This window comes from Cornus florida, unplaced genomic scaffold, assembly GCF_030987335.1.
Source record: "Cornus florida cultivar Cherokee Brave unplaced genomic scaffold, ASM3098733v1 CherokeeBrave_3.0.0_Hap2_Chr11, whole genome shotgun sequence".
NCBI lineage: Eukaryota > Viridiplantae > Streptophyta > Magnoliopsida > Cornales > Cornaceae > Cornus > Cornus florida.
Window position 1 is genome coordinate 136,930,136 of NW_026775581.1, and position 26,187 is coordinate 136,956,322.

At 34.5% G+C, this 26,187-nt stretch overlaps 2 protein-coding genes across 7 annotated transcripts in view; both read right to left on the reverse strand.

Moving 5' to 3' along the window:
* Positions 1-15: 15 nt before the first annotated feature.
* Positions 16-14,206, reverse strand: LOC132281039 (serine/threonine-protein kinase STY13-like). The gene is made up of 6 exons (XM_059782777.1): positions 13,669-14,206; positions 12,379-12,500; positions 2,331-2,527; positions 1,993-2,167; positions 732-866; positions 16-540 (listed from the first exon to the last, which is right to left on the reverse strand). The coding sequence occupies exons 1-6, from the start codon at positions 13,913-13,915 to the stop codon at positions 334-336; spliced, it is 1,083 nt and encodes a 360-aa protein (XP_059638760.1). The 5' UTR covers positions 13,916-14,206; the 3' UTR covers positions 16-333.
* Positions 14,207-17,234: 3,028 nt separating this feature from the next.
* The window catches only part of LOC132284945 (uncharacterized), a 12,155-nt gene continuing 3,202 nt past the window's right edge, over positions 17,235-26,187 (reverse strand). For 2 of the 6 annotated variants that reach the window (XM_059787086.1, XM_059787085.1), the window contains exons 5-21: positions 25,164-25,270; positions 25,024-25,075; positions 24,864-24,948; positions 23,819-23,909; positions 22,577-22,615; positions 22,354-22,421; positions 22,176-22,238; positions 21,980-22,065; positions 21,469-21,542; positions 21,260-21,352; positions 21,067-21,168; positions 20,806-20,886; positions 20,610-20,701; positions 20,406-20,421; positions 19,650-19,760; positions 19,458-19,560; positions 17,235-17,481 (exon numbers count right to left, since the gene is read on the reverse strand). In XM_059787086.1, coding sequence (XP_059643069.1) covers positions 19,459-19,560; positions 19,650-19,760; positions 20,406-20,421; positions 20,610-20,701; positions 20,806-20,886; positions 21,067-21,168; positions 21,260-21,352; positions 21,469-21,542; positions 21,980-22,065; positions 22,176-22,238; positions 22,354-22,421; positions 22,577-22,615; positions 23,819-23,909; positions 24,864-24,948; positions 25,024-25,075; positions 25,164-25,270 — 1,262 coding nt within the window. In that variant the 3' untranslated portion in view covers positions 17,235-17,481; position 19,458. The other 4 variants (XM_059787091.1, XM_059787089.1, XM_059787090.1 and 1 more) reach the window with 4 other exon arrangements.

The window sequence follows — 26,187 nt, forward strand, 5'->3', positions numbered from 1 at the left end:
AACTCACAGACCGACTTGGTCAAATCATCCCCCAATGACATTAATAAAATTCATCGAAGCATGAAAGTTGTTCCATCTTAGATATAAGATACTGGGCAAATCCACCACTTGGAGCGTCCTATCAGTAACATAGTTGACTGAAAGAAACTAAAAGGAAAATAAAACAAAAAGAGAAGCTTTACAACATCAACGACCTAACAAAGAAACAGATATAGAGCCCCTCTTAAACTATGCCCTCTAAGGTTTGAGGTATTTGCCTCGGTTTAACTTAAATACAACTTCCATATAATCTCTCATACATCAACCGTCGCGCTGCTAGGATGAGTAATTCATTCAAGGCCCTCGGTACCTGCGGAAGCAGAAACAACTCTGGGCCTGATCCGGAGGGATCATCCCTCCACCCTTTGATGTGTCAATGGCCTCCAGCATGGACACTACCTCATCCATCTCTGGCCGCTTGTCGGGGTTGGCATCCCAGCATCGCTTCATTACATTTGCAAGAGAGCTTGGGCAACAGCGAGGTATCTCTGGCCTCAGATTCTGTAGGTCCATAATACATCCAATAACTACTCTTTTATCTTAAAATATCAATAATGGTTGCTGTGACGTTTAACGGTCAACAAGCATTGCTTTTTGTATTGCAAAGGGGTTTAATGTGAAAAATAATCATTGGAGTTTTTATAATAAGCTGAATGGTTATTATATTTCTACAGCCAAATGTTATTATTTACCTGGCGGACAACAGCTGCCGTCACTTCCGAGAAGCTGAGGTCGGGATATGGCATGTCACAGCAGTATATCTCCCACAGGCAGATACCAAAACTGTACACATCACATTTCCTGTTATATGGGTTGCCATTGAGAACCTGTCATGTTTGCCAGATCAAAGATAATTGGTTAGATAAGCAGTACTTTAGTGCCTAGAGGAAGCCACATAGGAAGTACACTTGCTCATCAAAAGCCAACGTACACATCAATCATGAAGCCAAGTGAAAGTTTAAAGTTAGAAACAATATTCTAATCCAGAGGTAAATTTCATGACCCAGGCTCTTCCACGAGGAGCCACCAATCTCATGGGTAGCAACCATTTAATGCAAAAAAAAAGCTCTTGCATAAAAACCAGGAAACATAAATCTTAGAGCCCATTATTAAATAATGACTTGTAGCTGCTAATCATTGACTTCCTACTTCTATGGGATTCACATTTCTTCATGGCAGATGCACCACATTTAGGAAAATCCATCAATTTGGCTTCAGATGTTGTCATGGAAACCATTTTCTCCAAGACACATCATACAACAATGGTTTCAAATTTACAACACCACCAGCACATGCTTCTCTAAATGCTAGTTGGAAGTATCTGCAAGAAATCCTATCCAGTTGTGCAAGAAAAGGTACCCTTTGAAATTAAGTTTGAACTTGACATAATTTGACACACTCCTGAGAGACAATAACGTGCCCAAAATGAATTCCATTGAAACAAATGAAGCCTTTTGAAAAGTAAAGCCAGTAAAATGCTTTTTGGGCAAAAAAGAAATTTCAATTGATTTTACATGCATCCTTATGAGACCAAATTAAACTCCTATATATGTCACTTATATTAAGTACCTAATAAGCTGGGTAGCATATGCATGTTTTTGAACATTACCAAAAGTGCCCCTCGTCATTTCTGAAATCACACAGGCTGTAATATTCTAATCAAAGCAACCACAATTAAATCATGCATCAGCTCTCATGCAACCACAATTTTTCTACCATAAATAAAAACCTGTGATATTCTGATCAATGTGCAACCACAATTTGAAGCATGAGTAAGCTTTTAATATTCTAATCAAAGTGCAACCACAATTTAAACTATGCATCTGCTCTCATGCAACCACAATTTTTCTACCATAAATAAAAAACTGTGATATTCTGATCAATGTGCAACCACAATTTCAAGTATGAGTAAGCTTTCATGCATGCAAGGATGAATGGAAATCAAGTGTGTACCTCTGGCGCCATGTAACCAAGGGTTCCAGTCTCGCCAGTCATGTCGTTAGGATTTGAAGCCTCAAGACGAGCAACCCCAAAGTCAGCTATTTTGATGGTTCGTGTCTTGTCCAGAAGCATATTTTCTGTTTTCACATCTCTGTGGACAATTTTCTTAGAATGAAGATAACTCAACCTGTAAAAGATAAAGAATAGAGGTTTAAGTCCAAGATTCCAAAGAAATTTTTTAATAAATCACAAGTTAACTTGAAATGCCAAACATTTAGCTTTCACGAAAATAAATTTCACATTCAAAAATTTGCAGAAAATAAAATAAAAACATGGTTTAAGAGTTTGACCCTCTTGCAAGATCTAGTGCTAGTTGGACAACTACTCTAAAAGCAAGCTTCCTCCTCCTGTTCTTTATGAGGAAAGATTTCAGTGCACCCCCAGGAAGATATTCAACGACAACACAACAAACATTACTTGGCATGCCAACATGACCATTATCAGTCTGTATGTTTAGCTCTGACGTGCCCATTGTAGCTCCTATAAACTGCAAAAGAAATTCACCATGAAAATGAAAAATATAAGGATGATTTTCAAGTGAATATTTAAAACAGTTCAATGTACACCCTTTTTAAACATTTTTCTCTCAAAAATAAAAATAAAAGAAATTCACAATTAGCAGCATATCACCCATGCTCATTTTGTTTTCATGTTGCAGTGTGAGCTGTCTTGAGCCAGTGCAAGGACACCAAACACTATTGTTGGTTTTCTTTTTACAAAGGTCAAACAATAGAAATCTGAAGAGGCCAAAGTTTGATCATGAAAAACAGGTGGCAGTAGGAAAGAAATATAAATTCCACTGCATTGAGCCTCCTACAACATTAGAACATTATTGTTGCTTCAAACACCAACGGTAGACAACTATAGTATGAAATTCAAATTATTGGAAAAATATTTGCAAATATACAACATGCAAATTTATCCTACAAATAGAAATGCAAATAGGTGAAACAAAAAATAAGAGATATCGACAATTACTTTTGCCAACGAAATTACTGATCATCACATGGACCATCAGGCCATGTGGCATGTCAATTATTGTTGATTAGGGTGTTGTCTTAATGAATGCATTACAGAAATAGATTAACTTGTTGACAAGGGCATTCGTAATGATGAAACCTCTGGAAACATGTGAAAACCAACAGCGTCACTACCTAAATGGAAGGTCATGTGATTGGCACCATCATCCACTTGTTGACTAACTCCTTTTTGGTCAACTGCTTTTGTATTCTTCTCCGTCTAATCTATGACCAAAGATACAAGGGCAGACAATTTAGGACTTCTCAAACCCTGCTGTTTGCAGTTCAAACGAACTTCATTTATTCGTCAAAAACGCAGTTATTTAGTTATTTTGTTTTACCATGATATTTTAACAACTACATAATTGAGAAATCTTATAGTTAACTATATATATATATATATATATATATATATATATATATATATATATATATATATATTGTCACACAGAATGAGTATCGAAATTGTGTAACAATATTCTAACTTAGCTAGCGAGTAATTTGATTTGCCATGGCATAGAGGAAGGATAACTCTAAAGTCAAATGAGCACCTTTGAAAATCCATCTTCTAACCGGAATACAAAGGATAAGATAGATTTTACAAGATTAAAGTTGACTCAAGGAAAACTATATGAGTTTCACGCTTCAGGACTATACCACAACGAAGATATATATATATATATATTGATAAGTAAGATTTTATTGAAAACGCTCAAAAAGGGGAGCGGATCCCAAAGAAACACGAGGGCCAAAAGGCGCCTTAAACCTTCAAAGAGGCCAAAAAAACAATAATCTCCTCAATAGATCTATAATCTCTCCCTGAGACCCAACAAAAAAGAGTAAAAATGATATAGAACTTAAGCATAGAAATAGGTTTCTCCTTTCCCTCAAAATATCTCCGATTTCTCTCGAGCCAAATGCACCACCAAATACAAAGAGGCGTAGCCCTCTAGGCATCCTGCACGGGAGCCCCAATAGAGACACCTCTCTAAGCCTCAATCAACCCGCTGGAGGAACAAGGCATAACCCAAAAGACACCAAATAATCCAAGCATCAAATCCCAACAGTCTCTGGCCATGCTGCAATGCAAAAAAAGGTGATCAACTGTCTCCTCATCGCACAAGCACATATAACATCGATTGATTACCACGTGCTTCCTCTTTCTAAAATTATCCTGGGTTAAAATCTTACCCAGGACGGAAGTCCAAGCAAAAAAAGCTACCTTAAGGGGGGCCTTAGAACGCCAAAGAGACTTCCAGGGGAAATGGCCTCCGGTGCCGACCAAAAGGCACCTAAAAAAGGACCTAACCTCGAAACGGCCCTGAGAGTTAGGAACCCAAATCCAACAATCTGGTTCCGCACCAGTGATCACCTGGCGATACAAAACCTCCAAAAAACGAGTAACCTCCTCAATCTCCCACTCCTGAAAGTGCCTCATAAACTGAACATCCCAATTCAGTCTCCCGTTATCAAGGTAATAACAGTCAATCACCATGGCCTGTCTGCGAGACCTATAAAGCCGTGGAAAAGCGAGGGCAAGGGGAGTTTCCCCACACCAAAGATCCTCCCAAACTCTGATCCTCCTGCCATCTTTGATCCGAAAACGAACTTGCTTGCAGAAAGCATCCCACCCCCTCCGAATGAAAGTCCAATCCAAACCCCCACCCCCCTTAGGACCACGCACATCAAGAGAGCACCACCCACCACCGCTCTCCCCAAACTTGCTCGCAATAACTCTCCTCCAAAGCCAATGCCTTTCAATCCCAAACCTCCAAAGCCATTTACCAAGGAGGGCCTTATTGAAAGGCAACAACCTCCTAATCCCTAAGCCTCCACTCCGAATCGGGCGGCACACATGATCCTATCGAACCAGATGATACTTGAACTCCTCTCCTTGAATCTGAGCAAACATCTCGATCTTAGGAACATCCCCAACAGGCACAAGAACGTTCTTACCAACATTCACCTTAAGGCCAGAGACAACTTAGAACCAAATCAAGACACATCTCAAATATCTGAGTTGGGACACATCTGCATCACAAAGCACTAAAGTATCATCCGCAAACATCAAGTGGGAGATCTCCAGTTGACTAGCAACATCCTTGCCCACCCGGAAACCTCTCAAAAATCCCAACTCCACAACCCTCTTCAACAATCTGCTAAGAGTCTCCATCACAAAAGGGAACAAAAATGGAGAAAGTGGATCACCTTGTCTCAAGCCCCTTGAATAAGAGAAAAAACCCGTCGGGGCTCCATTCACAAGGACAGAGAATCGAGCACTAGAAATGAAAAAAAGAATCCATCTCCTCAACGCCCACCAAACCCCATCCTCTCCAATAAGTAGAGGATGAAGCTCCAACTCACATGGTCATAAGTCTTCTCAATATCCAGCTTATATAAAACACCCAGAACCCCACAACTCAAACGGGAGTCCACACATTCACAACGAAGATATTTAATGAAGTCATTACGCAAGGTGCCCACATAAGAAGTCCCATCATGACCCTGCCCTTATCCAGTAATCTCATGGTGGTTAAAGGTGCACCTAGACCTTAAAAAAGTGACAAACTCGTCAAGGCTAAGCCACATTTCCTCACAAGAAAGGCTCCTTCACTCGAGCACTTATAAAACCCTAAGGCATACACTTAGAACAGATTTCAGGCTTAAACAACGGCCTTTGTTTCTTAATCATCAATCTATCTCTTTTCTTCTTTTTATTGATTGCATTACTTGACATGTATATCATATCATTTTCATGTTTCGTAGTTCAATTTTGTTTAATCTTAAAAGGATATTTTTGGATTTCCACATTCCATGAGCATCCGGTAGCTACTTGCATTAAATGCTTGGCTCTTATTCTCTATGATATTATAGTATACGCTTAAAATCTATATAATGGTACCACTTTATCTTGCACATCAAAATGTTATTTGATTTGTTTAATGCATATGCAATTGAAATGCACACCGAATCAGCTCTCCTACTGAATAAAATTCTCAGTTTAATGTTAACTTGCAATAACCAGTATTTTATTGAAATTAAGGGAAGAAAATTAATTTATACACCTCAAATATTTCAGTTGACTGACACATCTTATAATTGCTTTTTAAGAGTAGAAGTCTGAAATCTTCAACTTAACATATATGCCACAAATTATATGCCAATGATTACCAAAAGAGAAAGAAAAAAAATGTGTAAAAGGAAAATTACATATAAGGTAACATTGGTTGGATACTTTATAGCAAATATATTTTCACATTGCAGAATATTCAAATTGCTTCCCATAATACCTCCCTCCATTGCAAAGCAACAGTACATGCATTATATTTTTTTCATTTTTGTTTACTCTTATTATGTATTAGATATACCACTATAATATGTTTACATTACAAATAAAACATTTTCCAAATCCATCATCCAAATTTCGCAACCCATTAACACACCCAACAGTGATATATACCGCAATGATGTAGAATAGATAAATCACCAAAGAGCAGACACGTGATCAAATATATGTCAACAAAATAAATAAATTTACATTACAAACCAAATCAAACAATAGTAAAATAGTGACTATATCAATCAATAGTTGAGTTACCTTCCATAATTCAAAATATTAAATATTTCTCAATTTATGTTCCAAAGCAAATCCTAAAAAGGGTATTTTTAGATCATACTTTGGGCAATCCCATGACATGAAACAACAAGGAAAGGACAGAGAAGAATACAGAAATGAAAAGTGTCTTGGAGATAATACGAATGGGCATACCAGAGATCAGTGAGAAAGTGCAGAGAGACACAAGTATAGACGTCGTAGATCTGTGAACGACGGCGTTTTCGCCGACGAGTGTGATCTTTCCGAGAGCTCTTGCTCTCACTTCCATTCTCCCTCTAAATATCACACTTCTTTTGCTGTGCTAATCGCTCTCTCTCTATAAAACTTTTGAGAGATTTGTAGTCCGCAAGTACAAAGTCAAACCATCAATGGCGGGGAGACACAAACGCTCAGACAATAAACATAGAAACAATGTCGTTTCAGCCATTTAACATAAACAAAACAAAAAAGAAAAGAAAAGGAAGACAATGTCGCATAAGCTGAGAGGTGCATATACATGGCCAAAAGATGTCGTGTTAATGTGGTGGGTATTTTAGTAATTTTTCATCTTCAGTAGAGGGGTGTCTGACTCTGTTAACCCCCTCATTAATTAGAGCAGTTTTGTGCCAAAAAAATTTTTAAAAGGGAGTTTGATGCAAATCGTTACAAGTCAAGAGTGGTTTTATGCAATTCGCCCAAACATTTATATGGAAAATAAATGGAATATACCACAATGTTGGTATATTTATTTTAAAGTATTCGTACCCCCTCAGTCCTAATTTATTTGTCCCTTTTTCTATATTTTTTGTTGTCCCAATTTAATTGTCCAGCTTGATATGTCAAAGTAAGATGATTACATCTTTCCTAAAATATCCTTCTATGTATTAAATTTCAACTTCACAATATACATATATAAACTTCAAAGGATAAGCTGAAAATTTCAAAGGGGACAATACATAATGCTTGTCCCCTCAAAAAGTTGAAATTCCGAAAATATACAATTAAATTGGGATGGAGGGACCATATAAAGCATGATTTCTAGAGCTCCTGCTCTCACCTAAGGGTGGCAAATTTTGACACGACTCGAACACGACACGAGTTAAACAGGGTTGAGTTGACCTTAAACGGGTTCGGATTGTAAATTGGTCGGCACGATTAACCTGTTTAGTTAATCGTGTTGTGTTTGGGTTGAGAAGTTCAACTCGTTTAACTATACGTGTTATAAACAAATTTTTATTTAAGTTCCAAAATAACTATCTAAACTTGTGTCTTATAACTTATTATTTTGTAAATTAAAGATTATGTAGTAATTTGGTTGGATTGAAAGCTATATTTTTCTAGTATTTATTATTTGATTGAGTACTATTAATAATTTAAATAATAAAATATTTCGTTTTAGTAAATAGGTCATTAAAAGGGTCACACGTGTAACGCGTTTAATAAATAAGTCGGGTTAGTGTTGAGGGTTCCTGACACAATTATTAAATAAGTCGTGTTTGGATTAAGTTTTTTAGTATAATACCCTTAGGTTGACATGACAAGATTGTGACCCGTGAACACGAATTGCCACCCCTACTGTCACCTCAATTTTTATATATATTATATATATTACACTTCTTTTGCTCTGCTAATTGCTCTCTTTGGATTGGTTTCTCTCTATATAAAACTTTTGAGAGATCGTAGTCCGTGAACAAAGTCCAACCAGCAATGGCAGAGAGATATAGAAACCCTAAAAAAAAACATAGAAACTATGTCGTTTTAGCCATTTAACAACATTTATAAAAAAAAAAAAAAGACAGACGATGTCGCATAAACTGAGGGGTGCATTTACATGTCCAAACGTCGTGTTGATTTGGTGGGTATTTTAGTAATTTTCCGTCTTCAGTTCACAGGCATCTGACTCCGTTACCTCCCTCGCTAATTTAAGGAGGGACCAGAGGGGAGGGGGTTGTGCCAAAAAAAATTTTAAGGGGGGTTTAATGCAAATCATTACAAGTCAAAAGGGGTTTTATGCAATTCAAACATCTATATGGAAAATAAATTGAATATTCCACAATGTCGGCATATTTGTTTTAAAGTACCCATACCTCTATCCCAATTTATTTGTCCCCTTTTCTTTTCTTTTTTTTCTTTTTTTTTTTTTTGTTGTCCCAATTGAAATTTCAAAGTAAGATGATAACATCTTTCCTAAAATATCCTTTTAGGTATTAAAGGATAAGCTAAAAATCTTCAGAAGGGAGCAATGTATTAAATGCATGTCCTCTCAAAAAGTTGAAATCCCGAAAAGATACAATTAAATTGGGATGGAGGGAGCATATAAAGTATGATTTTCAAGAGCTCTTGTTGTCACTTCCATTCTCTCTCTCTATATATATTATATATATCGCACTTCTTTTGCTCTGGTAATTGCTCTCTCTGTGGATTGGTTTTTCTCTATGATAAAACTTTGAAATATTCGCAGTCTACGAGTACAAAGTCCAACAACCAGCAATGGCGGAGAGACATAGAAATCCTCAAAAAAAAAAAAAAAAGACGTAGCATAAGCCGAGGGGTGCATATATATGTCCAAATGACATCGTGTTAATAAGGTGGGTGTTTTAGTAATTTCCAACAGGCGTCTAACTCTGTTACCCCCCTTGTTAAATTGGTTGGGAAAAAATTTAAAAGGGTTTTAATGCAAATCGCCGAAACATTTATATGGAAAATAAATTGAATATTCCACAATGTTGGTATATTTGTTTTAGAGCATCCATATCCCCTATGCCAGTCTGTCATTTATTAGTCCCTTTTTCTATCTTTTTCTATTTTTCTTTTTTTGTTGTCCATTTGAAAAGTCAAAGTAAGATGATTGCATATTTTCTAAAGGGTGAAGTGCGGAAAACACCCCTGTGATATGCATATAACCCCTTCGGGCATTACCTAGTGGCATAGTTGGTCGAGCACCAACCTCCCCGAGCGGGTGTGCTCATGGTTGAGTCCCCTATCTCCCTAGTTTGCCATGAAAATATATATATTTGCATGTAATATAAAACAACCCTAACCTTTCTTTCAGTGCAAATGAGAACTCACCGTTATTTTGTCGTTAACGGAGATAGGAAAATACTTAAATACCCTTCTTATAGCTCCAAAAAAACAAAAACAAAAAAGAAGAAGAAGAAGAAGAAGAAAATAAGATTAAGGCAAGCCAAACGATGTCATTCGGGTTGCCTTAAAGGACCCTGTAAGAAAAGATATTATTACATGGTCCCGAGACAACTAGTCTCGGTCCAATCGGCATTTGACACCAAAGCAAATGTCTCAGAAATGTGTAAGCTTTATTCAGCTTTTTGCTTAGGCATCAAATGGTGATTGTCCAGGACCAATGGTCCCGGGACCATGTAATAATTTCTCCGTAAGAAGACACACCCATATGTATTACATAAACAAATTTTACGGTAACAACGGAGAGAGAAAGTGAGTTGATCTCAACCTCCTATTCCATTGTTAGTTCACCAAAAGCCTCCGCTCCTCACAACAGTGCCGCCACACACATATCTGGAAGCTCCAACACCTCATTTTCGCCACTGACCCTTCTCTTGTTCGTCATCGACTTCTGCGTTGGATTTTGTTGAATCAAATACAATAATTAATTTTGTCGATTTTCAATTTTCGATTTTCAATTTTTTCGATTTTTTTATTTTGTTGAATTGAATGAATATTTTGTGAAGATTTTTTTTTTACTTGGCAAAAGAAAATAATTACCATTACAGAAAACAAATCTAACTCTACAACTTCCAACCCATGAAGGAAAATTGCATTCAAAATGAAAGCCCTCTTTCCTTTCCAACATTTTTTTACCAGCAAATGAGCCGCGCGATGGAGAAACCTTCATCCCCTTGCAAAATCCTCCGCGTGATGGAGAAACCTTCATCCCCTCTTTCCTTTCCAACAATTGTACTTCTAGGAACCCATGTGATGGAGAAATCTTCATTCCCTTGCAAAATCTTTCTGCTATCATCCAGCACCATTGGGAAGATGAATATATATATATGATGCCAATTTACGATCAGTTGGCAAAAGAAAGCATGCCAATTTTCGAGGATATTACCATTTTTGCCAACGACATCCACCATCTTCTCCAGCCGGCCATTCACCATCTCAATCCTCTATATATATATATATATATATATATAAAGAGAGAGAGAGAGAGAGAGAGAATACGGTGAAGGGCATTATCGGAAAAGAAAAAGGGCAATTTTGAATTTTCAGATCTTAAAAATGTTGTTTAACGGTCATCTCGTAATGGCAGTCCAACGGGAGGCCTTTAGTTGCAACATTTTAAGATACAGTATGAACTTATATACACAAAATAAACAATAGGGATGTTACGTGCACAAAATGTAAATCATATGGGTATTTTATGTACTTTACCCTTCCTAAAATATCCTTTTAAGTATTAAATGTCAAATTCACAATATACATATATAAACTTCAAAGGATAAGCTGAAATTTTCAAAAGGGATAATGCATTAAATGCATGTCCCCTCAAAAAGTTGAAATACCGGAAAGATACAATTAAATTGGGATGGAGGGAGTATATAAAGTTCCTTTGACATGAACATCTTTTGGTTATAATCCTTTGCATAGAATATGTCACATATATGTTAAGTCAAAGATTTTGAATTTTTACACTTTGAGAGAAATTATATTCATACGAAGTCAACTAGAATATTTGAGGCGTATAAGTAAATTTTCTACCCTTGTTTGTAATTGAAAAACACTGCTTATAACATGACTAGTTTGTATTGCATATTTTGAAATATTTTACTTATATTATATTTACTAAAAATGTCTATCATAACAAGACTTAACTCGCTCACGCTCAACTCTTATGTTGTGCATTGTGTTTACTCTCCACGACCTTGGCATCTTAGTGCACCTTGAACCATTAATAAATAATAATCATGAGAAATTTCTCATGTTGTGTATTGTAATCTTATTGTACAACCCTTTATTTCTTCAAGGAGCTATGAATTCAAAAGGAAATATCAGCTTAGGTTTCACTTGTGCATTTACTAGTATTAGATAAAAAGCCTACCTCCCAAATACATAAATCTTTTGAGAAAATCCCACATGGTAATGGCAAAAATAAATTCCAATAACCATCATACTTTGCTGCCTTGCTGTAATCCACAACAATAGCTGGGTACTAACCCTCCTTACCATAGTTGTGATCCTACCTAAAGCTAGGGTCTTCAAGAAAATTATTAGAATGTACCAATTAGAAATGATATAACCTAACCCAATCATTTCCACTATCACAGTCCGCATGTAAATAGAAGGAAAACTAAAACACAAGAAAAGCTCTCCCACCAACTGGCCTTCGGAGAACTTAGAGCCACAAAATAAATCATTTTTTCTTTTCCTCATATTTAGACAAGTTACTAATTCCCAACGCTCTGAAGCTTCACCAAGTCATATTAATAATCTTATATTTAGGCAAGTTTCAAGTTCCTAATGCTATGAAGCTTCACCAAGTCATATTATAATTTATGGTTCTAAAACCTTCCAGTGAAAAACAATTTATATTAAGATAAATACAAGTATGAACTAAAGAACATCCATGTATTTTTGAGACGGCTTCACAGAAGAAAGAGCAATATGTAATACAGAAAATATGAAGAAAAAGAAAAAAAGAAAAACAAAAGAGAGAGAGAGAGAGAGAGTCAAAACTTATGACAGTACCTTAGTTACATTAGGATGATCAAGCTTGTGCCACACAGCCACTTCTTGTGTAAAAGCTGCTCTAAGTGATGCTATTTCAGCGTCTGTTCTGTGCCCTTCTTCCCCCCAGTCAAGAAGTTTAACTGCACATGACAAGGGAATGGAACTTACAGTTAACTAAGTCAGCAAAAAGGATCTCGCATAGCTTTAAATTAAATTAAAGATAGAAAAAGTAAATGAAAATAAAAACTTTTATTAGCTAGTGACAGCAACTGCTCACTAAAGGATATTAATCTCATATTGATGCATACCAATAAAAACATGAATAGAATAAGGAAGTAAATAATATACAGTTTCTTGGTACAATCTCAATCCAGTAGTAGTTCTTTTCTCTTCTTCTAACCCTCTTTAAATAAATTTCTCTCTTCTTTAAACTTTATATCCACAAAAACGTGACATACTACACAAGTATGAATTAGCAATTAATTGGGACACATGAAAGTTCAGATCCAGGGAATCCTGATGCAACAAACATCATTAAGTAGCATAGCTAAATGTAAACTTAACTCAATACTGTGAAAATGTAAACTCAACTCAATATTGTGAAAATGTAAACTCAACTCAATCCGTGGTACCAACAGTATTGTGATGCACTTACGAGATTCACTCGAAAACCAGTTCATAAGAAATAATAATAATAAATAAATAAAATAAATGAAAACAGGAACTGACAATTTATCACCATAAACCAAAACATTTTGAATATAGATAAGTACATCAGAACGTGAGGAACTAAGCCATAGATCCCTTTGCCCACTAAGCCAAAGGTGGAAAGACTTGGATAAAAGCAGTCCAACATATTCCCCAAAATATTCAACTAAGAATAACCAAATCAGAGACCAGTTTCATCAAGAAAATCTTGATAATCAACATTTCAAGATCCTAGCCCCTAAAAAGGAAAAGAAAATCAATAGCTGCAAACTACAAGAGGATCCTTTTCTCAACCCATATATGCATTTTTGTACGTATATGTGTATACGTAACAATGCCGTACCTAGTGCACAATTACACATCAACGGCAAAGGGAAAATTGTTGAACATAACTTCCGAAAAAAAAAAAAAAATTTGTTGAACACAGGATAACCCAACAAGAATTAAATCCACTGTACACTGAAAATGGGCAACACCCATAAATGGGTATTTCTTGAGTCATAAAGAGTAAGCCTCTTAAAGGAAAGGGGTATGGGAATTTAGAGGTCTCAAACCCTAAAGAGTCCATTCAGGGAGAGAGAGAGAGAGAGAGAGAGTCACCAGCAACATCCTGAGCATCATAGACACCACGATGAACGGTGCCAAAGGTACCACGAGCAATGACAGTTTTGATGATGAGCTTGGAAGGATCGATTTCCCACTCATGTCTGGCGGTGGGCCTCTCTTCTTGCTGTTCCTTCTTCTTTTTCTCCATAGTCCATGCTCTGCTCAGATGCCTCTGAAGCTGTTCGTCCAAGCTCTTCAGATCTATCTGATCTGCCCTCACAAAACCATCACTTCCCTCCATCTCTCTCACTCCAGACTCTCTCTCCTCTCACTCTCTCTCTCTCTCTACACAGTACTAGAGTAGTATTTATCTGTAAAACCTTATCATGACAATACGAACAACAATGGAGATTTGAATGATGAAGAAACGGGCGAGACAAAGAGTAACTGACGGTGTTGAAGATTAAAGCAATTCTGACTCGGGAATCAGAAAAGTGAGAGTCGTTACATAATTTTGTTTGTTTATATACAAATACAATACATGGTCATGGACTCATGGCGTGTGCTCTGCCGCTCGGCGTCTCTCTCTCTCTCTCTCTCTGACTTTCTATCTCTAAATCATCCATGTGTGCACATGGATCTCGACGTGTGTCTCTGGCCCACCTTGGTCTCTTCTCTTCTACCCCGCCCTCTCATTTAATTTATGCAGAACACTCCAACTCAAACACACACACAGGTGAAAAAAAAACACACACACACAGTCTAATCCATCTACATTATGTATGTGTACTGCTTTTTTACGAAATCATGTTGGTTGCACTTAGTTTGAAATTGAAATGAATTGAGTGGGACCATTCGTATTGAACTCATTCTTTCGTCAGTTTAGTTGAGATTTAACTTTATATTTGTGATGGAGTTTAAAAAATTGAATTCCAATGGGCATTACATATAAGTGCCTAGCTCGCCAGTGGCTTGAGTCCCTTGTGTTTTTTTTATTTATTAGAATTTAAAATAAAAAAATTAGATATTAATTTTTAAAATATACTACTATAATATTAAAAAATTTAAGAACCTAAACCTCCGAGTATTCGATAAAATAAAAAAATAAAAAGAACTTTTTTAAGTATTCAAATTAATTCATCGTAAACTAAAAATTATTTTGACAATTTTTGAATTTGAAGTGTTTAGAGTTTAAGAACACGTCCAGTCTCTCTCACTTTAGATTTTATATTACATCAAGTTCACATTTATTTTTAAATGATACGCATTATCCTATATTAAATACACAAAATTTATAATAAAACACAAGAATTTTGCAAGATTTATTATTATTATTTTTTTAAATGATGAAAGTGTAAACCTCTTACAACACTTCATAAATCACTTCTGAATTGTTCTGACATAACATTCCATAATTCAGTGTTGAATTGTTAGACACATATAATCATTGCAAAATAAAACAAAGAGATATGATCCAAAAACTCTCCATTTAATTAATACATTAACTTAATCTCTATCACTTGTAGTAGTGAAGTATATATCTAACGAAGTAAGACTCCCACGGATTCTTCTATTCATTCAAGCTCTTTGATTTTAAAATCATTTCATAATTAATGGTGTTATTTCTATTAAAACGTTAAAAAAAGCCATCCGTTTTTTTTTTTTTTTTTTTTTTTTTCTTATTTTTACATTTTTTATGACCACTCATCACATTTGATTATCATGTATACAAAATATACTTCATTATTTTTATAAACATGATCGATCACAAGTGTTCCATCAAGTATATCACTTCAGCTCAATCATCTTAAGAGTGTGTTTGATTACATAAAATTAAAATTGAAAATTTTTAATATTTGAAAATAACAATTAAAAAAATTAAACCAATATTTCTTCAAATTCTACCTATATCAATTTCAAAACTCACACCCTCGTAATTTAGTGCATGTTTGTTACATCTGTTTTCCATCCATCCCATCCCAATATTTATTAAGGAGGCTTAACACCATGAAATGACATCTTGCCATAAAAACAAATTATAAAAAATCCATAATTTATAGCCCGAAGATAATATTAATATATTATAAATAAGAAAGTCTAAACCCCAAAACTATACAAATAGCGCAAAGAATGTCTGGGGGAGGTCACTCTATTATTATCATAATTTTTTTGTAATTTTTTATGCAACTTAGTCTTTGCTCCTATGAATTAGTTTAACAATTTGTTATTTAACTATGGTCAACCACGAAATCAGCAATACCAGATAATAGAACAACATTCGTCACCTGGAAGCAAGTGTTGCACTTTAATTGAAACATTTGTACACTTTAAACGTCATTCCTCAATATCTATATATTTATATGAAATTATGAATCATGATATTTTCAAGCTGCATTGAATTAAGATCAACTCCTGCTTTACGTTTTGTATCACTTACGTAACTTAATATAAATTATTATGTAAATATAAGCTATTTGAAATTGTTTCAACTGATTGATTCACTATAACAATATATCAATTCAGTTGATTGATTCCCTGTAAGAATCATTTTCTTATTTATATACTTGTAAGAATATATGATATCCAATTATTGTTACTTTTTATATTGTTAATTTGTTATAAAATTAGTAGTGGTAATTGTCCGAATTTATTATTTATAGAGGAAGTGTCATTTTAAAAGTCAAAAAGATTGTTTGCACAAACCTTCCTATTGGAGTATTTTGTGTGTATGTGTGTGTGTGTGTAGATTCTTCCTTCAATAAATTCGGTGGTTTTGTTGATGAAAGAAAAGAGTGTTTAGGGGGTCAAAAGATCCAATGTCTTTGCCATTTTTGTGAAAATTTAATTACATGATGGTACTTTTTAATACGAAATCGTACAGGCTGTGTTTGGATGAGGACAATAACTATAGAGGGAACATAATATTTGATGTGGGGAAGTTTGGATATAGAGACAATCTAAGCTAAACACATATCCATTCAACCACTGTGTGTAGGAAATGAGAGTGATCCCCACAACCGTTGGGTACAATCGGTGCTTATCAAATGACATTTCAGTAAGAAAATGAGAAATATTCATTGTACCCTTAAATCTCCAACTTCTTTTCAAACTACAATTTAATTGAATTTATTTTTTTAAATTAATATTTTATGTTTGACGTTGCTGTTAGACGAACTAAAAGTGACTTTGATTTGAAAATTATCCTCTCACACACACACACACCTTTAGTAGGAGAGATTTTGAATTAATATAGCTTTTAGCCAAGGTTTATCTTTATATAATATCTCGATTTATTTAATGCTAACAATGTTGTGGGACACATGAATGTTGTCCAATCTTTTAAAAAACAATCTATTTTATTATCAGATATCACCTGGTTCACTTTTTTGAAAAAGTTACTACCAAAAACTCTAAAAACTAGAGAATTACAAAAAACAATTAACTGATATCAAACATTCTTTTAAGAGAATTATGGGGAAACAGTTTTCAAAAAACTAAAACCAATTTTTTTTACCATTTTCTGATTTTCTAAAAATAGAAAAATGTTTCAAAAAAATTGAACCAAATAACTTCACTCGCTTTCTAGTACTTCCCTCGTCCACTTGAACGATGACAGGACATAAGAAAATGAAAGGAGATGATTTAATATAAGCTGGTAATCTAAACACATGCTTTACCCTCCATTTTGCTTGAGATAATATATATATATATATTTACCGTGCATGAAAAAAAAATAACCCATCCGAACAACTATAGACCAGTTTTAACTGTGGACTTCGATCACCATCCATTTATATAGCCACTATACAAGAACAAAGATGAACTAAAAAGTCTAATGCTCCAATAGCTTTCTCTGCAACGTGGCACCTGACATGACATCAATAAAAATGTTGAGTTCATATAATAGCTTCGAGTCGGTGCAATACTCTGGTCAAAATTTTATGGTGAAAGAGACAGGTGGTATCTGCTACAAAATTTATGACAATTAAAGCAGTAAAAAGAAGAAAACTATTTTTTTTTTATTTTTTATTTTTATTTTAAAAAAAACACACACAATTTTTGCAGTCCAACATGTTTCACATAAATTCAGTCCTCAAGCACCGACAAGAGAAGCAACATGGAAAATGTTGCAACCACACACTATCATAACAGAAATTCACTTCACATTTGTTGATCCATTATAACAGAGCTTGGTCAGGACTTAGTAGTACTATCCTCTGATAGTCTATCCATAATCATTTCTCCTTCCCGAAAAGGAAGAAAAAAAAGCTCGATTTTTCCTTTTTAGTCAATTCAAATTTATGAGAATAGTTTTCTGTTCCTACAGAGTTAGGGGGAAAAAACAGTTCATTTATTTTGACAATACTATTAATACTAATTTATAAAAGTTTAAAAAAGTCAATTTTCAAAGAACAGGAACATTTTATTTGCAATCTGCTTTCAAGAAATCTTTTCATCCCTCCGACCTTTCTTTCTCAACTACTCTTCCCCTAACACACGGAGCAAGGAAACAATAACAGTTTCACAGGAACTGGGTCTTGCCATAAATCAGCAACAGCATTATCATTGCTGCTGCTGCTGCTTTACGCATCCACTTGCACGTGAAGCCTAGAGGCAACACTCATTTTCGACTTCATGAATTTATCTGCCGCCTAACAAGAGCACAGTAAGTGTCACGGGCCAAAATAAATTCCCGTGATCCGAATTCACAACTCTTCCAGTAACCCCCTACTCCAGAAGAAAAGAAAAAAAGTCAACTCCTACATTACATTCTATCCAAGACAGGACCACACAGGTGACTAGTTCAAATACCGTCCCTATGAGATAAATCCACTACAAACTAAAATTAAACAAAATCAATTTGTTCAAGAAAAAAGAAAAATTAGCAACATACCTAACGCAACTTAACAATTAGCATTACCTTACAAAAGCTACTCACTTCCAATATGTACTCAAAGACAAGTTCCACCGTCCATGGGTACTAATTTTTATCTTCTCCAGAATACAAAATAGTAGTGATTACTTGAATCATAGTCACGTTCACCCCTAATCTAATTCACCTAGGAAAGCTATCATTGTTGTGGTGCAGATGTTAGATCACACTTCGTACAAAGCCATGTGTACAAAGCTTACAAAAATTTGGGGGAGTACTAAACCATACTTCATCATATCATTAAATCTAAGGGAAAAATGTCCCTTAAATTTCCAGAACTATCAATTAATATGGAATAAAACCACCTATACTTTTGTGCAAACCTACAAATTACCCCAACGTTATTTTTTATTAGAAAATGAAAAAAAGAAAAAGAAAAAGAAAATGTATCTTATATTTTGATCAATATGTCCTTTTTAGTAGAGACTAAATTAGACAAAAATAAATGGAGGGATCTATTTGGGTTTGAATAAGGGGAAATGAGCCGATTTATTTCAACAGTAATCATAGGATTTTAAATTAACTTTGGAAAATAATTTATTTCAAAATCATTTTTTCTTTTTTATTCATAAGGGCAATAATGATAATTTTGTTACTATAATGACTGCTAAATGATGAGAAGGAGGTCCTTTGTAAATTAGACAAAGTTCAAGGAAGTATTTTGCATTTTGCTCTTAAATCTATCAAAACTACAAGAGACATGGGTTTTACAATCCTCAGAACTGGGTTTACATATAGGAAGTAAGCCCTTTAACATCATAACTAGAGAGAATTGAGACAAAACGGCAAAAGAACACATGGTGTATGGCATATAAACTGCATTAATACCTTTGTCTTGCAAACTGGAAATTCTATTTGTTTTTGACAAAAAAAGAGCAAATAGAAGAGAAACAAAGCCCACAAGTTTTACCTCATATACGCCGCTTTTTCTTCTCTGGTGTTGCACATACCTGTGCTTTGATCCCATATGTCTTCAACTGAAAATTTTCGAATGCCTCAGAAACAGCTCCTACCTGTGATGATGAAATGAATCACTCTGTAACTGGCAATTATGTTCATGCAAAGACATGAGAATACCACAATATTATATTCTTTCACAGACCAGTTCCGGCTTTTTGGAGTACACCCTCACAATCATATCTTGATAAGATGTTGGCAGCAAGTGGCTAATGCGATCATCGGGTATTGAGAATTTTTCCTCGCTCTCATAATCCTGAATTAAAAGTAGAGCTGTTAAAAGCTGCATTGTTAAAGTAATTAGACAAGCACACAAGCACAGAGAGAGAGTCTGTAAAGCATGTCTCTGCAAATGTATACAATGAACATCTCTTTACATTGAAGAAGCTCCCTCAAAGAAAACATATTAGTCTTTCAACTTAAACTTCTGTTGAAAACTAATATAAATTGCACTCAATAAAATGAACTTTGGCATCAGTAAGCATTTGAACCGTTTTGCTTCAGAGAAATTGTTAAAGCATGAATCATTCTCATTCAGTAGTAGATAACATTATATTATAAAAAGGAAGTGAACATTCAGGAGTTCAATGTGCAAAACCAATCCAATTTTTCCTAGGCATGGTGCCATTTTCTGAGTATTAACAGTAACGTGCATGAGGGCTTGTTGGTTGATTATAATCACGCAACTCATACATTTGCTAAACAGACTATACCGTCCATACCCTGAATTCATAATTTTAGATATAGTGTTTCACTGTTTCTAAATGTCCTCAATGGTAAAATAACCCACAATATAGGCATCAAAAATAAAATAAATAAAAGAAAAATAAGAACCCAATGTTTCCAATTGTGTGTACAAAAAAAAAAAAAAAATCTCAAAGGGTTGGGGCAGGTACCATACCTTGAAAAATTTGATCCTAGAAGAGATAATACATGCCAAAAAAGAAAAAAGAAGAAAAATATATCATCAGTTGCAATAATGATGAGAGATAAAAATAATGATTGCTGCACAGTTTATTAAAAAGAATGGAGAGAGAGAGAGAGAGAGAGGAAAAGAGATAGCTTCTTCAAAGTCTGCATAAATGCCTCATCTAATTTTAAGTACCTCTCGAGAGGATTATGCCTTCCATGTGTCAGATCAATCCTGACATTACTAACAGCAACATCCTCTTCTCTTAGTATTACTGCGGCATTCTTCTGTTCAACAAATATCACTTAAATGGAAAATTCTGCCACTATTCTCCTAGCAAAGCAAATCAACTTATGTACATACATGCATATAGCAAAATCTGTACAAATACCTGTGAACAAACAATATCTTGTGCAGTAACATCTTTGAAATTTTCAATTTTGTCCTTTGGAACAGCATACTCATTACAAAACTGCCACAAAGAAAGGCAACAACATAGCTTAAACTTCACCTTATACAATGCATCAGTGTCTACAGACCGCCCTTATCATGAGAGTATCGGACAACAAAAGATACTGATATATTACTGAGCTTAATTGCAAGTGACCAGTAAGTTGAAGCAAACAGATTGCGGGAAGAAGAATCAGAATACCTGATATAAATCCCTCCTCCGGATGCGAAGGATCAAATCCCTAGATTCCCTTAATTCTTGATCTGGAGCAGTCTCAATGGTTTTTATTATTGTGTCATCCAACTATATCTCCAAAAATGAAATAGGACTTAAAATTTCTATAAATAAGCAAGAATTAACTATTCAGATAACAATAATAGACTGCTCTCAAAACCTTCCAATATTGAGAAGGATCCTGGACATGAGATGTAATGTCTAGATAATCATTTGCTTTCAATAGGGCATCTACAACCATGAGCTCTATTGCCTGAAAATAGTAAACACAACATCAAATACCAAACAATATGGATTAAAAAAATATTATTTTTATTGGAATTGCATTAAACAGAAATCTATTAAAAGAAAAGAAGATAGCTGTCACACCTTTACTTTTGCGTGTGTATAAACTGTTCTGTACAAATCAGCACGAGTGGCAAATAACTTATGGATTGTTAGATCTGTAAAAAAATTATCAAATCATAAGCAGAAGAAGGTAAGCAAGAGCAAATGTAACCATTATCAGGGATGGACCTATGTAGGGCTTAGTGGGGGCGGCCGCCCCCACTACCATTCTCTTTATTTATAATGTACCTAAAATTTTGCTACAACTGTAGTAATGCCCATCTAATATTTTGGTAAAACACTCAATACATTATGATCCCCCCCATTAAAATTTTCTTTATATATAACATGTCTAATTTTTTTCTAATATGTTAGCTTGATGATAATAAAAATGGAAGTAATTCCCTAAAAACATAATTGAAATGAAATTATGAGTAATTTAATTAAAATATTAATTAATGTTAAAGGCCTTTCTTTATGGTATTTTGAAATTCTTTTATTTTATTGTGGTTTAAGGCCGCCCCTCAAAATATATTCTGGGTCCGTCACTGACTATGATGAGTGATTTCAAGAGGATACTGACAATCCTTAGCACGATAGCATATCTCATCACCCAACACCCGCATTGTCTCCATTAGCCTGCAAGCAATGAAGAAAAACATAATGAGGCTGGAAAATTTTCTTTTGTTATAATGATTTCCTGTGTTTAACTTAGTTATATATATCTATTAAGAAATTCTAACAAAAACCTCTGGAACTGAAAGTTGCATCCTAGACCACAGGCACGACAGTCACGGACGATGTAATCAAACCTGCAAGTTAATTAAGTTGCCAAGTTATTATTAACCTCATGTAACAACACAACATTTACAAAAACGAAACTATGACATTCCAATAAATATATACATATATATGTGCTTAACTGACTTGTCAACATCGATTTCATTTCGACCATTTGCAACAATATCATACAAGAATTGCTTCTCCCTTGTACTCTACATATTACATGTGCAAAATAAAGATTAGACAACCATGCATGAACCGGAAGGAAGATGATGAAACAAGAAGTAAAAGCATTAGAAAAGTCAAAAAGGCTCCACCAAATGTTGAATAACATATGCCATTAAAATGGAGTGTTAGTAAGACTTACTTTTGGCAGAGTGAATTCAGAGCTAGCGAGAATCATTTCCTACCAATGATAAATATAATTTAAGGTCAGGGAAAGATAATTAGATTCTAATACATGATAGGAATGTACCAGTTTACTCTATTGGAACTTCTATGTAAGTAGACAGCCAAAAACAAACAATTCGTTAGGATCAGAGCAAAGTTAATAATAGAACACTGGCAAAATGGAGTTTCAGGCCTCCAAGAAAGAATGTTGTATACATTCTAAATAAGGATTATGCAGCCACCATCAACAAATTTCAGCTATCACAATTAAAAAGAAAAAGAAAAAGAAAAAAACTCGCTGAAAACATGGCATGCTTCAATTCCATATCCCCTCTCAATGTAGCTGATCGCATAAAATCTTCAAACCCATTATAACAAACTATTATTTTCTTCAATTGCTTCAAGTTGCATATTATAATTTGTACTCCAAAAAATGTATAAGATGACTCTTACAAATAACTGAGATTCTATATAATCAATACACTCATCATTCCATTGAAATGATAAACTACTTTCTAACTTCAAATTTTACTTTTGTAAAAAGATACAAGAGAAATAAAGTGATAATGTCAATGCATATGTTGTAATAGTTCAAGCCAACTATAGACTTCTGAATTAATAGACCTGAAAACAAGGTGCACCAATCTCTAAAGGATGAGCTTTTGCACTGGTTAGTTATTGCTAAACAAAAATGAAAGATTCAAAGGAAGTAGAAATGAGTTTGATTCCCCAACTGAAGTTATTGGTTTTGATAATGCCATCACATGAATACAAGCTTGGATTGAGATAGAGTATGAAGCGATGAACAACATGTAATACTGCTAGTATTGGTTATTTGCCTACTGAAATGATATCATAGCAAGAACATAACACGACTATAAAGAGCCAAGTCCGAGACCATATGCAACATCCCCATGAACATAATTTCTTTTAAATGAGGTCACTGAAACCATCAACAAAATCTAACAACTAGCTAATACCAGTTTGAGTACATAAAGAGATCTCTTACAGAAAATATCTCAATAACAGATACTACAATAATATTAATTGAAAATAGAATATGACAAACTTACCAACTCATGATAAGGTATATTTCCATATCCACTAAACATTTATGTAATTCTTGTGCATTAATTTTCATGTTACAAACCATTATTGCTGCTAAAAGAAAGGATATTAGACATTGTTCAACACTTAAACCTTAATTGTATCACCTTACCTTAACTCTTTTAATGGTTTCAGAGTCGATCTCAATATGGTGATTATCGACAATATGGTCAATCATCTTCACTGACATTTGCTCATGTGACCTAAAACGAACACATTTAACATAAAATTAGTGTAAGTTCTACCAGATAAATGATTAACAAAAAGGCAAATTGTAAAGCACAAATTGGATTTTGAGCTTGTAATTGAAAACATTATTTAATTAGGGTAAATTACACTAACCTCCCCTCCAGTTATGTGAAATTACATAGACCACCTCCCCCCCCCCCCCCCCCCCCCCCCCCCCGCCCCCCCCCCCCCTCTCCTCACTTCTCTATATTAAAAAATAATAAAATAAAATAAAATAAAATAAATAAAATAAAATAAAAAACAGTACACTTGCTACTCTTGATGGTTTGGGCTGGTCATCATTGAAAGTTTCTTAGGTCAGCAAAAGTTTACTTGAAGCTAAAGCACATCAGATTGTTTAACCTTCAGATGATCAAATCATGAACAAGGAGATCATTAAGAAATCTAGAATTATCACAGCCTCAAATAACTCTCTATTTTTCTAAATGGAAAATAAAATTTCATCAATGAACAAATGATTCCTTGTTGTTAAAGATCCAATAAGGGAAAGAAACAATATGCTGGTTGTTGACCTCTCCATATAAGGCACTGTATTCTTCTAATATACTACTTTTTTTTTTTCCCCCAATTTTTACTCTTTAAATTGGTGCCTTGAAAGATATGAAAAACTAATCAGCTTCCAAAAAGAGATTGTTAAAGTTTGAAACAGCACTTTAAAGGAGAGGTTACAAGTACACTTTCAAAAAAAAAAAAGGAGAGGTTACAAGTAGAGTGGAAAAAAAATTAAATACAATCACTAAAAGAAGGACAACCTTACCTTTTCTGATTCTCACTAGCCAGTTCTATATTAAAAATGAAGCAGAATAGAGTACTATTTTTCGGCTTGAACCAAAAATTCTCCTGATGTCCCTGGTATATTCTAAGAAAAAAGGAATATTACATTCTACTGAAGGGTGTAAAAAAATTACCATTTGGAGCCATTGAGAACCCGTGGAAGAAATCCACGTTCAAACAAGTGACTGAAAGGCCCGTGGCCTACATCATGCAAGAGTCCTACAAATTTAAGCAATAATATAAGGATCAAATAACTTGATATAAGGGCAGTTTACAAAATATAATGATAGTTACCCGCAAGTTTCACTGTTTGTACATCAAAGCGATCAATATCAAGCTCATAGCCCTGCGGGAATAGCAGGCATGTAAACAAAAAAACCCTCAAATATTTTTCAGATTTTAATTAAAATGATTAATGCACGCAGTTTCCATACTTGGTGACTTTTAATTTTGTGAACAGCTTCACCAGCAAGCCAATACACCCCAAGAGAATGTTCAAACCTGGAATGTACAGCCCCTGGATAAACCATGTGTGCCAAACCTGGAAATACACCCAAAAAAAAGTTTGTTGTAAAACAAATTTAAACCTTTCCAAGAAACTCAACAGATAATGTATTAGATACTCCATGCTCAGAATACCTCATGTACCATTTAATATCAAATCCATCCACATGGTCTTGTACTGAGTGTTACACAAGGAGTAAAGGAGAAAAAAAAATAAAAAATAAAAAAAATAAAAAATAAAAATGAAAAGAGATTCTCTATCCATAAGCAATTTAGCATATATCATTTCCAATACATAAGCAAAGAAGCTTCAAACTCAGAGGAATTGATAACATATAATTGATCATAGCCATGGTGGGTGAGAAGCAAACCATAAAAGTCAACAAACGTTTCTTATATAGGCTATTCATATCCTCAACTAGAAAAGATTAGAGAAGATATGAACAAGAAAGAGTGAGTTATGAGAGTGACAAACGCAATGAGAATTTTTTCTCTTAGCTTTCTACCTTAGCTAGTAAGGAATAGTTCTAGTTTTAGAAGTCATTGTTAAAGACACCCAGGCTCCCCTTATATGGTGAGAGCAAGGTATCCCAGACTTTTAGATGGAGTAACTAGTTAGGAATCTAGTGCAAGTATGTATTCAAGCATTGGGCACGTCAAATTCTCAAACAAAACGACACGAGAACACTACTAAATATTCATCCTATTTAATATTTTTATTTACTTTCTAGATTAAAATAATGCTGCTGTGTAACATAGTGTTCGATGCATTTCATTTTGAAGCAACGGTACAATAAGGTGCATGTTGAACAAGAAACATTAGACACATCAGATACCCATGTCCAAATATTGTGTGTCCAACGCATACTTCAACTACTATTGAAGAGTCCCTGTAACATAGTTAACAACTCCCAATATTATGCATTACTCTCAAAAATAAAAACAAGTGATGTT